Source organism: Scomber scombrus, chromosome 20 (genome assembly GCF_963691925.1).
Source record: "Scomber scombrus chromosome 20, fScoSco1.1, whole genome shotgun sequence".
Classification (NCBI taxonomy): domain Eukaryota; kingdom Metazoa; phylum Chordata; class Actinopteri; order Scombriformes; family Scombridae; genus Scomber; species Scomber scombrus.
In genome coordinates this window covers 10,274,461-10,290,576 of record NC_084989.1, presented here as the reverse complement: position 1 = coordinate 10,290,576, position 16,116 = coordinate 10,274,461, and the positions used below count along the sequence as shown (strand labels likewise).

Here is a 16,116-nt window from a genome sequence, read left to right as displayed (position 1 = left end):
AGACGTTTCACCTCTTACCCAAGAGGCTTCATCAGTTCATGCAAGTCAGACTAGTCTGGGTTAGTTTGACTAACTGGTGGAGTAACCCAGGTATTTAACCTCTGTGGAGGTGATCACAACGCAAATCACATGCTATGAGGGTTCAAAATGTACCCAACCAGCTGGAATTAACCATAGGATTAGGGAGCGTGCAAACAGATGGAATTCCAATGGAAGAAGCGGGCAAAATAGGTTACATCTGTCCTTCTCTCTCTGGCACATACATACGTGTACTCAACATAAGAAATTGAACTTATTGGTCTGTCATTAATGTGTGTGACCATATTTTTCATCAGACTTTCTTAACATACTTTCATACAGCCAGTAAAATAAGATACCTGACAACCATTTCCTCTACATTTCCTGCTGTCCAACCAGTTTCTAACAATCTGCTGCACTTAATTTGTGGATGTTTGATTATCAGTTGACTCACTCTTTGAAATGAATTTCATCTCTGTTCGTCTGTTATGGATTTGTCACATGACTTAAACACTGTCTGCTTTGTTTTCAGTGGAAAGCTTCTGCGCTGATGTCACATGTGCAAAACAAGAAAACGTGTTTTTAGAAATTCCCCAGTTCAATATTGTGTGCAAAAGCTAGCTCACCTGGCTTAGATGCCTACGGGGAAGGTGAAACTTTCATTCACGGTGACACTGAAATACCTCCTCCATGTCATATTACACCCCTTCAGTTGCTGATTTATGAAACTTACTAATCAGCATATGAAATTGTTGAAGAAAATTCACTCAAGTCCTTATTCAAAGTTTGCTGTGGTGTTGGATGTTTATTGATACCCCGGGATATCGGTGAGCACACTGACACAGAGTGGGTCTGAGACAGTGGACTGACTCAGAGCAAATGAAATGGAGGCATTTTATACAGTAAGACCAAGGCAGTGATCAGCAAAAAGAGGAAGGAGGATCGAGGGATAACTTGATGAGAGGGAGGTGGTTCTTAGGTGGTCAGTTGACAATGTTAACTGCAAAGAGTCACAACAGGAGGAGGGTCTACATTCAGACAAGCCATAGTTAAAATCATCAGGGGGCGGTAATGATCAAGGGGCAGTCGTGATCAAGGGCTGTGACGTTCCTAGATCAAGGCGTTGTTCTCAGACGTCACTTGATTACATCACATCTCCAAAATGTGCATTTCTTCTTCAAAATTTATAAACTTATCTGTATAAGGGCTTTTGATTTATTACCCTGTGTGAACTTTGATTTTCTCCATCACTTAACTGCATGGGCAGATTCTCATGGTTCATTTTATACTACCAATTCACTCACATTTTCTAATGTTTGTCTTATTCTGTCCAACCTACCTTTGATGAAATAATTTTTGCCAAGAACACCTGAAACATCTATTTTCAGTAACAATGGGTGTGTTCCGTGTAAGTCACACCATTGCTCTTTGTCTTCATTCACGTAGGACCAGTTTCCCTCCTATGGTTCATCTGGATCTATTAAACTTATCAATTACATTCCTGAGGTTGACATTTGCTTCAGGCAGAAACATTAACAAAACCTGTTCCACTTAATACATTTTCCACTGCAGCTATCAGGTTATTGTTCTACTTCACCAAAACATGAAATCTACTACTAAGAATCTTGTATGGTATCATCTTTGACCAGTATATGGCAATTGACCATCATGTTAATAAGCTTGTCCAGTCCGGTTTCCTTCAGTTAAGAAATAATGTAAAAAAAAAATAACACATATATATTCAACTACTGATCGTAAACGATTAATCCACATGTTAATTTTCTCCCGACTTGACTACTGGAACTCCCTCTACATGTTCCTCAGTCAGTCTGCTCCAAAATGCAGCAGCCAGACTTCTAACCAGAACCACCCGTGTTCTTGCTTCCCTACATTGGTTTCCTGTAAAATTCAGAATCAACTACAAGATCCTGCTGATTATGTATAAGGGATTCCATGACTTTGCCCCAGCTACACTTATGACCTCCTCATTCCTCATTCCACTACTCAGCCACTATTCTCCTCAAAACCTGGCCTTTTATTTATTACCCGCACTAACCGGAACACAAAAGGTGACCGCAAATTTGCAGTCTTTACCCCAACTCTGTAGAATCATCTTCCACAATCTTTTAGATCTACTGAATCTTTGGACTGTTTTAAGCAATGCCTAAAAATCAATTCATATCTGCAATGTTTTCTACAGACCTCCCTTCCTTTTTCCCATGTGTTTGATTTCAGTTTGGTCTCTTACTCTCTGTTATATTTTACAGTGTAAATTACACTGTCTCACGCATGCGTGCGTGTGTGTGTATGTGTTAGTGAAGCACTGTGTAACTGTGTGCTTTACTTACTTCGAAGGGACAACTCCTTTCCTGCATGCAGCACTCCTTTTTAAAGGCCTTGTTTCAGCACCTGGTTTATATCCCAGATTTGAAAGATTTTGCTGAGGATGTTTTTTCAGGGTTGCCAGCATCTGTTTCTTTAAAGGACTTTAAAGGTTGTAGTTACCTTGCTGATCTGTTAAGTTGAAAATGTTAAGAGAATCAGGACCTCCAGTCACATACCAGCAGAGGGCCCACTTTGACAACATACCAGTAAGTATATTCTTGCCCCATTATTTATAATGGTATGCAGTATTTTTTCATTGACATTTTAACAAACAATTAAGTATTTTTTTTTCTTTGTACAAATCATTGTTTTGCTGTTTTGTTTTGTTTTCCACACATTAACATCAGTATAAAAACTGATCACTCATACATGGCCAATTAAAGGCCATAATTTGATAATATTGTAGACACTTTTACACTGTCAACTTGACCAATGATGACACCCTGAGTCATAAAGCATATAACAACTTGGAACAAGGAAGCAGCTCACACAAAGTAAAAACCTGTCTGGCTGCTTTTGTCTTTCAATGCCTGTATGATTTGCATAGAGAAATGCAGGTACCAGAACTGGATGAGAGCTGTTGAGCATAGAGTACTTCAACTACAACTACAACTTCAACGACAGCAAAAATGCAGAAAGAACTTTTTCAAATCCTGGCACTTTCTGGTTTATTGACTCTGGCATTTTTTGTTGGGTTTTTTCTTTACAGCAAAGATGACACTTTTTTTGTTAACTTGTATCATGAAGCAGAAAGAAATCACTCACTTGTCTTGATGGCAGAAGAACGCATACAAGAACTGGTGAAAATGAAGATTGACCAAATGCTGATACACAGACAAAACCCTACCAACAAGCCTTTGGTACCTTGCCCTGACAAACCTCCAAATCTTGTGGGTCCTTTCAAAGTGGATTATGATTTTACACGAACAATGGATGAGGTGAAAAAGAAGATTGATGTTCCTCTACAGAAGGGAGGACGTTATAAGCCACCAGACTGTATCTCACGACACAAGGTAGGTGAAATAATGGAGTGACAAATAGATACCTAAATAAATGAAGAGAATAAACAATTAATATATAACTGCACTTAATAAGGGATGAATATAATTTTGTAGTGGTTATGTCATGTGTTTGGTATGATTTTGGTATGCAATTTACCATATTAACAAAATACTTGAAGTATAAAAACCTGAGTTAACCTATTTAATATTATAATGTGTGCAAATAAAATGACTAAGTCAGTAACAACTTCAATTTAAGTTTAACATGTTGCACAGGCACAGCAGGTTTGGAAATATTTTTTGATAACTTATAGTATTTTTATTAAGTGCCTTGCTTCAGTTTTATGCACATCACAGTTGGGGTTACATCATGATTTATAGTTTAAGTATAGCTTATGTGTAGTTTTATTTTTACATGTGGAAACAGAGAGGGTACAGATGATATACAGGTACAGATGATGATAAAGTGTGTGCTTACATGAAATAATTACTGTATTTCAGATATTTTTATTATTTGCCTATTTTTCTTAGGTGGCAGTCATCATCCCATTTCGAAATCGACATGAGCACCTGAAGCAGTGGCTTTATTTTGTCCATCCTATATTGATACGACAGCAGTTGGACTACGGTATTTATGTTATCAACCAATATGGAGATGGAGTGTTCAACCGGGCTAAACTGATGAATGTAGGCTATGCTGAGGCATTGAAGCAATATGACTATAAGTGCTTTGTCTTCTCTGACGTTGACTTGATTCCTCTTGATGATCGCAACATTTATCGATGTTTTGACAATCCCAGACACTTGTCTGTTGCTGTGGACAAATTTAACTATAGGTTACCATATAATACCATCTTTGGAGGGGTTGCAGCATTGTCCAAGAGCCAATTCTTGAAGATTAATGGCTTTCCAAACAGTTACTGGGGCTGGGGTGGCGAAGATGACGATGTCTATAAACGAATTATCTACCATGGGATGTCCCTTTCCAGGCCTGACATGACAACTGGAAGGTACAAAATGATAAAACATGTAAGAGACAAGCACAATAATCCTAATCCAAAGAATGCTCTTAAACTGCAGCAGACCAGGTGGACCATGGATAAAGATGGACTTAATTCCCTCAAATACACAGTCAAGGAGATTGTGAAGGAGCCACTGTACACTTTCGTCACTGTGGATATTGAAGCTCCGCCAGGCTGAATGAGAATGAAACCTGTGGATTCTGGACTGTTGTTGACTATTGTACAGAGTATGCAGGCCATATTGGTCATTCAGTGGTTTTCCAGTCTCATGGCTCAAACAAAAGAAGAAGGTATGCTTCCTTCTCTGCCGTGGGTGATTTTATGTGAGTTATGATCCTAAAATCTCTGCTAATGCTCTGGATCACATTTCTTTTAACTGTCCTGGGGCAGGTGTAGGTCTTGGTGTAGGTTTACTTATGCAATCCTGCATTTATATGTGTGTCCCAGTGAACAGGCAAACATTTGGAATATGAATTGCAGAGTGTCTTTGGTCCAATCCCAAAATAACAATCATTATTCTCAAACTATGATGTGAAATATTTTCTCATCTCACGTTTCTTATGGTTTTCACACGAGATTCAAAAGTATGGAAAGGTTACAAAGACACACTTTCAGTTACTTTTCTTTTCACTTTTTACAGTCTTTGGTTTGGAAAGGGAACATTTTGTTTGCAGTGATGCACTGGCTGAAGCATCTTTTTTCTTTTTGAACGTACACGGTCGCCCATAAAGTTGGAATAAAATATTTTTTACCTCTTTCCATGAAATGATTGTGAAAATGTGATTCATTCTTGATAGATAAAGTGTATATATTCTCAAAATTGTATCAATCAATCTCATTGCACCTGGTCAAAGGTGATTACTGATGTGTATAAATAGAAAATAAAAAGAGGAATGTGTCTGAAAACAAAATTATTCCAACTTTATGGGCGACCGTGTATTTATACTTTGCAGATGTACATCTTCCATTCTTATTTATTTTTTATATATTTTCTATATTTCCCCAGACAGTGTTTTGCTGTTGAGGTGTGGTGGAAGGATATTGTACTATATGGCAACTCACATTGCATTAGTGATGATGTCATGAGTTGCATGGCTGTATGTGTCCGGAAGAGAGATGTGAATAAAGCATGAGGATAACTGTCTGAGCAGTGTAATGTCGTTAGTGTTAATAAGAGGTACAAATCCTACAGATAGTAACAAAACTGTGAATTTAGTACTAAAAGATTACCTTCGAAAGCTATTTACTTATTTACTAAGGATAAACTTTTAAATAAAATGTGTCTAATGGGTTTCTAGAGGAGCCTAAAATAAGTTCATCTTACTTCATAATCAAGGGAAGCTAAGTCTTTTATTTGTTGTTGCTGAGGCAAATCATTGGGTGAAATGTTAAAGATGAATTTAATTTTTTATGATGAAGTTTAGTTCTTACATTGTGGATCTTAAAATTAATTAATTAAAGTCCCTGTCCACTCAAAATTAAGTTTTTTTCTTGTTCCGTCAGTAGGATTGGAAATCAGAGTTCAGGGGCTGATCAACTCATTTGGTCCTGGTCCAGTATTAAATGTAAATTTATGTAAGTGTGATATGGAAACTTGAAGTCTCCAGTGCACATACACTGAGAGTGGACTTCATAGTGAAGTAGGAGACATCTTGTGTCCAGCAGGAAAAATTCTGAAATGAAAAATGATCTGCATATTCATAAACTCTGAGATCTATAATGAGGGAGAAGGGGTGGATGCCATATTAAGGATTTTAAAGTGGTAACAATAAAAATAATATTATAGAAGAATAATGTGTGTCTTACCATATGAGGCACATTATTGTTCCAAGCAGGGCATTTTAGGTGTCTTATTTCATGTCTAGAGGGCCTCTTTTGATTTAATCAGATTTTAAATTTCAAGTTTCAGTTTAATATTCTTAGACAGACTAATTTACATGAATGCTGTTGGGCCTTGGTTACAGGTCTGGCTATCAGAAATAATTAATGATTATCAAACATAATTATTAATTATTAAAATAAATAGGAATAATTAATAATAAGTCAGCACCACCCAGGGATTAGGGAAAAAGAAAGCCAGTTGATTTATTCAGTCCATAAAATGTATTTAGCTATCAATTTGGAACTCTGATCAATAATTAACTTTACTATAGTCAAAAAAGCTAGTTAAGGTTAAAGGATTTTGGAGTTTTTGACAGAGCAGAGGTTGGCAGCAGACAACATGTATAATCAAAAACATTTGCCAAAGGCACAGCACACCCACACAGGTGATTTCATTTACCTGCTTGATTAGATGATATCTGAGTAGCCTGCTGTGTGGGCGTGTACAGACTGTTCTTGAATAACATGTGCCTGACCCTCTAATTAGTATAGTTGCAGCTTTTAGGGAGGGAGAGATCACACAGTTGTAACTGTTATTAGTTCATGAAGATTAGTGACAAATAAACCGGCACCACAGCAATAGAGCTTAAGTACTCCTGTGTCGCTCCTTTTTCAGTCCTTACAGAGTTGGTGGCAAGGTAACTCTGCTTCGTGGCTCCTGTGCAGTAGCTGCTGGTGCAAGATCACTTGGTTACAGAGTCTCGGGCATCTTCTGCCGTAAAGAAAAGAGTTGTGTGTGTGTGTCTGCTGTGAGCTGGACACACATCAGAGCAGAGAGCTGAGTGACTGAGCTGCTCCTGCAGCAGCAATGGGAAGAAAAAGAGAGAGTGGAGAGAGGGAGCTCTGATTACTGTATTTGAGCCTGATGATGTTACGGGTCACCTGCCACAGTGACCAATGGTAGCTCAAAGCTAGGTCCATGGGCAGAGTTCTGGTTGCAAAGAATCGAGGACTATGAAATTGGTTATCTTAAATACTCACTTTGTTTCTAAGGGTGTTGAATCGTGGTCAGCCTGTGAGACCCAACAGTGCTGAAATGTAACCCATTTTTAGTAAATAGAGCAAAAACTACAGCTTGTCTTACTGTTTTTATTTCTTCTCCAATGCAGGGAACTTTTCTGTTAACAGGTACAGAGAAATACAACCTGAGTCATGCAGAAAATGCTTCAGAAAGTCTATTCTATCACCCACTGCTCAGAATACACACCGCATACTTATGCAGTGTATCCCCCCAGCCTGCCCAACCTCCTAATGTATTTTTCAACATTGTTGCTCCAGTAAATGAGAGGCAACACAACACACTAAGCAGGGGGGAATCCACTGATGTTGATGTCAAGTTCGTGTCGTTAAATCAGTATATTTATCGGCTAATTATGGTCAAGTGTTCAAAACAAGAGTTTTCAATTCAAGTTACATTATTATTATTATTATTATTATTATTATTATTATTATTATTATTATTATTATTATTATTATTATTATTATTATTATTATTATTATTAATGGTATTCCACAAAACTACCAGTTGTACTATGACAATTGTCCTTGGCCAGTAGACAAACACATTTTTATGACAAATTCAATAATTTCAAGCCATTGTACTGTGTTTTATATTAACTCATCCTCTGACTTCGGATTCTTAAAGGAAATTTCACTCATTACTCATCTTGTGATTCATAATTCAATTCATATTTATTTTGCAATGCTGGCTCCCATTCGGTTTGGAGTTTAATTACATATCTTGATTCCTGTCATTTTATCATTTCAAAGTCAGAGCTTGGTGTGTTTTTTAACAGCCACGTGACCTTAAAAATGTAGAATCCAAATGGTTGTCCTCTCAGACTAGTCTAAACCATATTTACCTGAATATGACTCAGTATCATAGTGAAACACATGCTTTCATCTATATGGAGTACTGAACTGTTACAGCCATTCACAGAGTCAGAAGCTTGTGTGTTGATTAATTATTGACAAGTGGAGTATTACACAACATTGCCCTGAGAGGAACTGTGACATCAAATGCAAGAGATTGAAAAGTGAGGGAAGCAAATGCACAGCACAGGGAAGCAATAAATGGTGGTGGTGGTAGTTGTGGTGGTGGGAGCCTCCCGGGATGTTGTAGAAGTGACAGCCAGCAGTGCAGAGTGAAACCTTTACATGAGAAATGGATGTGTTTAGAGAATTAAATCTGCTATCACTGCTTTTCTGATTTTCTTAAATATTCCTGTTGATGGTTTATCAAAGGATGTTTGCAGCTCACTCAGACAAGAGGGATTATGTCTACAGTATATTTGCATGAGCACATCAACATATAGGGTTGTGTGTATATGTATAATAGTACTGGGAAATGTTTGACTGCACCAGTTCAACTCTAATCACGTCTCCCACACACTGTGTCAGCAACCACCATCAACACCCCCCCAGCCGCCGCCCCCCTCTTCTTCTTCCCCCCAAACACTCTCCCATCCTCCTTCCTGCCCAGCCCCCTCTTTTCATTGGTTGACCTAGTGGAGTTACTATGGGAACGACTGTAGAGAGGCTGCCATGCGAAATGTGGGGTACAGCTTTTGAATGGTGCTTAAGTCTGCATCATTCATTCACACACACAAACAAACACACCTGTTTATCAGAGCAAGAAAACCCTACCTATCATCAAGAGACAAATATTTGTTTAAATATCAGTATGACCTTCAATCTACTTTTTTCTGTGCAAGCATTTTGCTCCACATCTATAATTTAATCAGTCTTTCAATGGAGGGTTTCTTTAATCGGTCTTTCAGAAAAGCTAAAATGTTTTCCTGTGGTTTTCTCTTTATAAGCTAAACTGCACTACTGTGTTGTATAGTAAAAAATAAACACATCATTTTAACCAACATATAATAATGCTATTCCATTTGTATAAATCATGGGAATGCTGTTATACTGTCATACACAGGCTTTGTTAAAATTATATTACCATAAAACAACAGTATATAGATTCAGTATGGACAGCAAATCCTTGTATCATGTCAAGAAATCCAGACACTAGTCAGAAACCAGTATTAATGCTATGATAATTGATCACACACATACTGTATGCATAAGCACTCAACATGCATGAGGGGTTTTCCCACCACAGCCATACTTGGTCTGATATGATCAGTAGGTTATGGCGGCTAACCTAAACGATAGAGAAAAGAAAGATTCTATTGTGTAATTGACATTACTGAGCGACTTCACTGATTTATTGACTCTTCTTTTCATGTGCTGGGGTTACACTACGTTTCAGTTTTTACCATTATCCCATGATTGCCACTTGTGGCCACAGTGCTCGCTGTTCATCACAAGCTAATTTAACAGGCAAGCAAACCCTCACTCACACTCACAATAAATCTCTTTCTTTGCATTTCTCCCTCACTCCCATCCTTACTCTCTTCTTCAGTGGTTTGTGTAAGAACTTCGTTGTTCAGCACAAACTGAAACCTCCCTGTCATGCGCCTATACCAGATTTATGTAGCAAAACAAACGCACACTCACAAGACACAAACATGGCTCACTATGACGATGAGTGTCCACATTCAGTAAGCAAACAGCCGTATATTTATGATGAGATCAGGCGATACGCACACCGCTTCGCACTATTCTCACCATCAGCATCACTAGCTTTGATCTGGTGGGCTGGCACAAGTTAATGTTATGGTCTTACGTAAGGCTTTTACATAAACCTCAGTGTGCAGAAACAGAGAGGGAGCCGGATCAAGAGGGAAGGGGGGGAGGTTGCTGCACCATTACAAAGGGGATTCGCACTGCACCAAATCCTCCTCCCACTACACATGCATGCGCACCAACACAACAAAAACATATAAGCTTTTCTTAGCAACATGTGTCTACTTCGAAACAATGAGACCCACCCTTTCATCTATATTCAGGACACACACACACACACATACACACACACACACACAGGTTCCACATCCACATGCATCAGCTGTACAACAGCTGCTTCTCTTTGTCATCATACAGGCCTCTTTTCCCACTGGAGACCAACGGCAGACAATGACACATCCATCAGGTTTTCATGTCAGTGATCAATAAAATGTATTGATAACCTTTTACTCCCAAGCCAAGCAGACCTTTTCTCAGAGTGTGACGCCATAACAATAATGCCACACGTGCTGAACATCAACAAAAGCATCTCTGTCTCTCATCCTCTCTCCCACTGAGCCTGCTCCTTGGGGACTTTAGCCACTGGGATGTGGGGGTGGAAAGGGGGGAGTGGAGGAGAGTAGTGCTCTAATGATACAAGTACATGAAGCCGCTGACATTGAAATGTATGAATTCTTGTGCAAATGTGGTTACAAAGAGTCAGGAGTTCATGTATCAGCGCAAACATAGTTTTATTCATTAAATATGAAAAGTGGAAAGATTTCACACTGTGAGCAGACAGACAATAACAAAAAGAAGGAAAACATTGCAGCGAATGATCACTTAATGACCCTGATTTGTAATTTGTAATCAGAAAGAAAAGAAAAGAAAAAAGACAAAACAAATCTCGGAACTGAGCCGGGTGGCATTATGGTGACCTTTGTGGTTCATGTCGCTGCAGTTTATATGCTGTTTATATGCCAGTGCAACGGATCAAGGTTATCAGATTTTATTTTCATCATGTCATACTTGGAAAAACAAGTGCTATTTACACAACAAACTGTGGCTTGTGGGGTAGAATGACATCAACTGAAGAGGACGCCATATTTAAAAAAACAAAACAATGCATAATGATACTTAGTTATCAATTTCACAGTTCCCTTCTCTCTCTCTCTCTCTCTCTCTCTCTCTCTCTCTCTCTCTCTCTCTCTCTCTCTCTCTCTCTCTCTCTCTCTCTCTCTCTCTTCCCCCTCTATCTATCTCTCTCTCTCTCTCCCCCTCTATCTATTTATCTATCTATCTATCTATCTTAATTAATCTTCATCATTAATATATATTTGATTGGTGACAGCGTCATGGAGTTAAATTATGATTTTAGGACACTTTGGGTAACTGTTTTGGCGAACAAGCCATAAGCATAAACACTGATATAAATACTCAACGCTTAATTAATTAATACCCATTTTTAAATTATTTAACATTTTTTTTCATCTCCATCACCAAAAAGAGTACCTTGTATGTCACTATCCTTTCCCAGTCTAACCTCTCCCTGGTCAAATTAACACTCAGAGGAAGAAAGAATATGAGTGATTGCAGACTATATCAGAGAACCAAGTTCACAGTGTAGACAGAGAAATCATGGGACAGATACAGTATGATGATTCTCTGCTCCCTAAATGACCTTTTGCCTGCCCTTTTTTATCTGAAGAGAGATGCTCTCACTGCAGACCTGGGCTCAGATTACTCCATGATTTGTTGTACACTACACCATGAGGAGGCTGAAAAGATATCTGAACCTTGGAGCAGTGTTGTGGATCAATCATCACACTCTAAATGAGATGGAGGGTTATCATGAACTACAATGACCCTCAAGTGTCATTGGCACCCTTGTGGTCAGGATTAGAGAAAACTTGCATCATCTCAAATGTCTTTGCTTATCAAAACCGCTCTCTTTAACTGAACACTTGCTGTAACTTGTCCCGCTGATTCACTAACAAAGGCCTTTTAGGACTGCAGTACACCCCCTCATTCTTAAAACAAGTGGTGCTTTGCAAGGCTGCACACACTGTGCACTAGTTTGTCTTCGTCTTTCAGAGCACAGGGGACTTGGAAAACGGTAAATTCCACCATTTATCTTGCCCCGACAAAAGAGGGACAAAGAGGAAAACAGACTGACAGAAAAATATATGCTGTCCAACAATCTACAATTATGTCAAGCTACATTCAGATTCACACACAGCTGCGGTGGTTCCTAGAATAAAGTTGTACAATGTTCACTAGTCCATCAGCCAGGAAAAGAAGGGTGAAGGACTCTTAACTGATTAAGCTTTAGTCCTCAAATTTCACTTTTGTATTTGAAGCTGTGGTCCAGTTAATTAAATAACTCAAAAAGTTTCTCTCTTTATATGAAACAGAATTTCCTTGTCTTGTTTTTGGGTCACAGCCTATTTAAACAAAACACTTGCAGGCATATTCTGGCTCTCTCAAACTGGCTGACACACAGCAAGGATGCCTCACATCAGCCTGTGAAGTATGTTAATTGAGAAGAACAGAAAGTATTGAGAGGCTGGTGCAATCACAGTTTAAGATCCGTGCAGTATGACTTAGGAAGGAGAAGCCTATAAAAACAGTATGAAATCCGTTGAAGAAGAAAGTACTAACTACAAAAAAACAGTTGTTTGTGCATGTGTCCTTAGAGAAGAAAGTCATCCAGTGTAGCTACAAAGACAGTGCCAAAAGTTGAACAGTGTGTGTGATATCCTCCAGTGTCAGATGATGTTCCCTGACCTTTGTGCCTTGTATGTGCGGCACTGCATGCAGAGGTGTGTGTGTGTGTGTGTGTGTGTGTGTGTGTGTGTGTGTGTGTGTGTGTGTGTGTGTGTTTGTGTGTGTGTGCGTGTGTGTGTGTGCGTGCGTGTGTGTGTGTGCATGTGCATGTGTGTGTTGTGTGTGTTTCTGTATTGAAGCATCAGTGCAAGGGATCCCTCAGGTTAGAGTATTGCGATAGTTTTGCAGGTTTCCATTGGTAATTAAACAGTTGTAAATCCCAGAGATTGACATCCTATGGATGAACTCCCAGTTATGCCGTAGGGTGCAAGTGAGATCCAAATGCAACAGGTTGGAACCAAACTCAGGTCATCCAGAATAAAAACAATGGCTTCTGCAGGACAGCGTTGCCACATTAGTAGCTGCAAAGTAGGTAACTGATAAAACAGGTTAAAGTTGCCTTTAGAGCTCTGTGTTCATTTTTATATTTGCGCATGTAAAATCAGTGTGCGGTCAGAAGAGGACCATCTTCAAAAAGCAAAGAAAACACATCAAACAAAACTGGTGGGTTATTCCAGGTTGTGAACTTTTTTTTTTTTTTTACTTTGGCTCTAAAATCAGAGGACTAGGAGGTAATTTGTTACAGATTAGACAAGATGACAAACTCAGAAACAAAAAAAATTTGATTAGATTAGGTCCTTTTGAGAAAATTGAGTTATGTCAGGTGGTATTCCATATGAAAAATGTAAAAGATAAAAAGGTGCTCTGCTTTTTCTTGCAGTGTGCAGTCATGAGCTGAAGCTTTCAACGTGGCTGTCAAACTCTCAGCAGGTCAGGAGCTTTTCCAGGAAGTTGCAAGGCGAATGTGTCTATTGAAAGTCCACGGATTGTCAGGAGTCAACCTCCAAAGTTCCACTGAGGGTTGTGAAGTGTTAACCCAGCTTTTTGGAGTCTCCTCGTGACTTTAACAAGTGAACAAAACCACTTATTCTATTCTAGCCTGTCATAAGCCAAAACACTTAAGGAATGAGAGCTTTTAAAGATTTGAAAGGAATTTATAGGCTGTTAACTCTACAGCTCAACATTTTTCTTGGTCTGGGAAAACTTTTGGCTCTGCATAAACAGCTGATTTCCACTCATGTCCATAAGTTAGTAGGAGGGAAACACCCCTCAGTCAGAAACTACTTCTTGGAGGCGGTTCCTCTGGTGGTGCTGCCAGGTTTGTTTCCAGAGCGACGGACGGGCACCTTGGATACAGGGATTCTGGTGCGAACCGGAGGAGGTGCTTGGGTCTTTGGCGGAGGGGATTCAGCCTCTAGGACAGACGATAGAGCTGACTGGCTTATAGAGTGTGGGGGTGTGGTTTGTCTGGAGCTTACCGGGATCTTGGATTCCCGGGGAAGGCTTGTACTACCTTTCATTGATCGAAAGGAAGAAGAGGAGGAGGAGGAAGGAGGAGTTGTTTGGGAGGTGGGGCTCAGTTTGTATTCAGTAGATGGAGAGGGAGTACTGTTTAGATCCTCATCTCGATCCTGGTCTTCATCCTCTTCCTCCTCTTCAGGATCGTTGTAGAGGTCATAGAGGTGGTCTCCGGAGTAACTGTCACGTGACAGAGCCATCCTCTGGTTACGCTGCAACCCACTTTCATCGGGTGTCGCGGTGGGCGTCGCTGAGGGTGTGTCCCAGTAGCCCTCATCACTGAGTGGCTCTTTTTCACCAGGCGATGTGGGATGACGGCCGTGTGTGTGAGGAAGAGGCGGTTTAGCTGCCCGGCCTCCTGCTCCGCCAACCATTGGAATCTTACTGAGCCCCAGTGCTTTCACCTGGGGTGGCTTACGGTCTGCGCTCCTAGAGGCTGACGGCAAGTGGCTGCTGGCAGGGTTGGAGGTGGCACGAGGGGGATAAGTCGAGGTGGGGGTGGTGGAGGGGGGTTGGTGTGATCGGGGCAAAGCAGGGGAATTGTCACCAGTCGATGGCAGCATATGCCAGAGCCCCTGCATGTCTGCGTCGTCCACTCCTTCTGGACTTGCCATTTCCTCCCCACCACCCATGTAGGCCACCACCCCGCTACCGGCCGGGTGCTGCTGTGGTGCAGGTGGCGCCCTGGCCCGGGCAGGAAGGGAGGCAGGCACTGAGCTTGAGGAAACAGAGAACATAGGCTGGGTCAGCTGGGAAGGTAGAGGTTTGGATGGGGAGCAACGAGATGTGGCACTGGTGATGCCAACTCTCCCAACACCCACTCCTACACTTCCTCCTCCTCCTCCTCCTCCTCCTCCTCCTCCTCCTCCTCCTCCTCCTCCTTCTCCTCCTCCTCCTCCTCCTCCTCCTCCTCCTCCTCCCCCACTGCTGCTGCTGCTGGTACCGCTGCCCCCGTTACCCCCTGGTCCCTCCTCATCTGCATCAGCAATTATGTCACCGCATCCTGTTAGTGAATCAAAGCTCTTAAGGGATGTGACATCAGTGAAGAGGAGAGAGCAGAGGCGATCCACTGAAGGTTCTGAGGGAGGGTCGCCTGTGCTGCAGCGATCCAAAGGGGGCGTAGCGAGGGAGGGGGTGAGGCTTGAAAATGAAGCTTTGGCTTTTGGAATGGGAGGGCGCAGTGGCGAGTCAGCAGGTGTGTAAGGAAAGGGGGAGTCAGGCTCACCAGATGGCCCAGGCATAGCAACACAGTGTGAGGGTGTCATGGTAACACTAGTAGTGTGAGTCTCTGTTACTTGGAGGTTAGGTTCTGCCTCTGCATTCCCACAATCCTCTTGGTGATGATGCGGAGGAGGTTCGAGGGTGAGAGTAATATCCTTTACCTTTTCAGAGTCAGCAACATCCCCATCCTTCTCCTTCCTCCTTTCTAATTCTTCCCCCTCTACCTCATTTGTTTTTTCCTTACGTCTCCATCGCATGCTGCTGAAGAAGCCCTTTAGGCCCCTCCCTCTTCTGACAAATCCCGCCCCTCCGTTTTCACTCGACCTAAAACTCCCACGTCGGAGCAAAGAGAAGAAACTCAGCGATTTGCTAAGAGACCTCACTGGTACCGCCTCCAAGCCAGCAAGCCCCTCCCCTCTCTGTCCATCAGTTTCACCGTTAGAGCCTGTTAGTCCATCGTGGGTTCTGCTCCTAATAAGCTCCACTGATGCTGCCGAGCCATTCCCATTCACAGAATTCCCATTGTCAGAATTCCCGTTGTTCCTGCTGTTTGTGGCCCCTTTGTTCCTGAAGGAGAAGAAGCTGGCCATCCCAGAGCCGGTGCGCCTCTTTCCGAAGAGTTTGAAGGCAGCTTTGTTGATCTTCCCTGTGGGCTGGGGGTCACACTGAGGGGCCATAGGAGGCTCCACACACTCCGACTGCACCTCCATTATCTTGAACTCTCGTTCCCACTCAATCGTCTCCCTCTAGCTCTCTAGCTCTGTCCTCTCCCTCTGTCT

At 41.2% G+C, this 16,116-nt stretch overlaps 2 protein-coding genes across 2 annotated transcripts; one reads left to right on the top strand and one right to left on the bottom strand.

Moving 5' to 3' along the window:
- The first annotated feature begins 3,032 nt into the window (after positions 1–3,032).
- Positions 3,033–4,604, top strand: LOC134002325 (beta-1,4-galactosyltransferase 1-like). Its single transcript, XM_062441663.1, has 2 exons — positions 3,033–3,416; positions 3,936–4,604. The coding sequence occupies exons 1-2, from the start codon at positions 3,033–3,035 to the stop codon at positions 4,602–4,604; spliced, it is 1,053 nt and encodes a 350-aa protein (XP_062297647.1).
- A 9,274-nt stretch (positions 4,605–13,878) lies between these two features.
- Positions 13,879–16,047, bottom strand: amer2 (APC membrane recruitment protein 2). Its single transcript, XM_062441801.1, has one exon. The coding sequence runs from the start codon at positions 16,045–16,047 to the stop codon at positions 13,879–13,881; it is 2,169 nt and encodes a 722-aa protein (XP_062297785.1).
- Between the last annotated feature and the right edge of the window lie 69 nt (positions 16,048–16,116).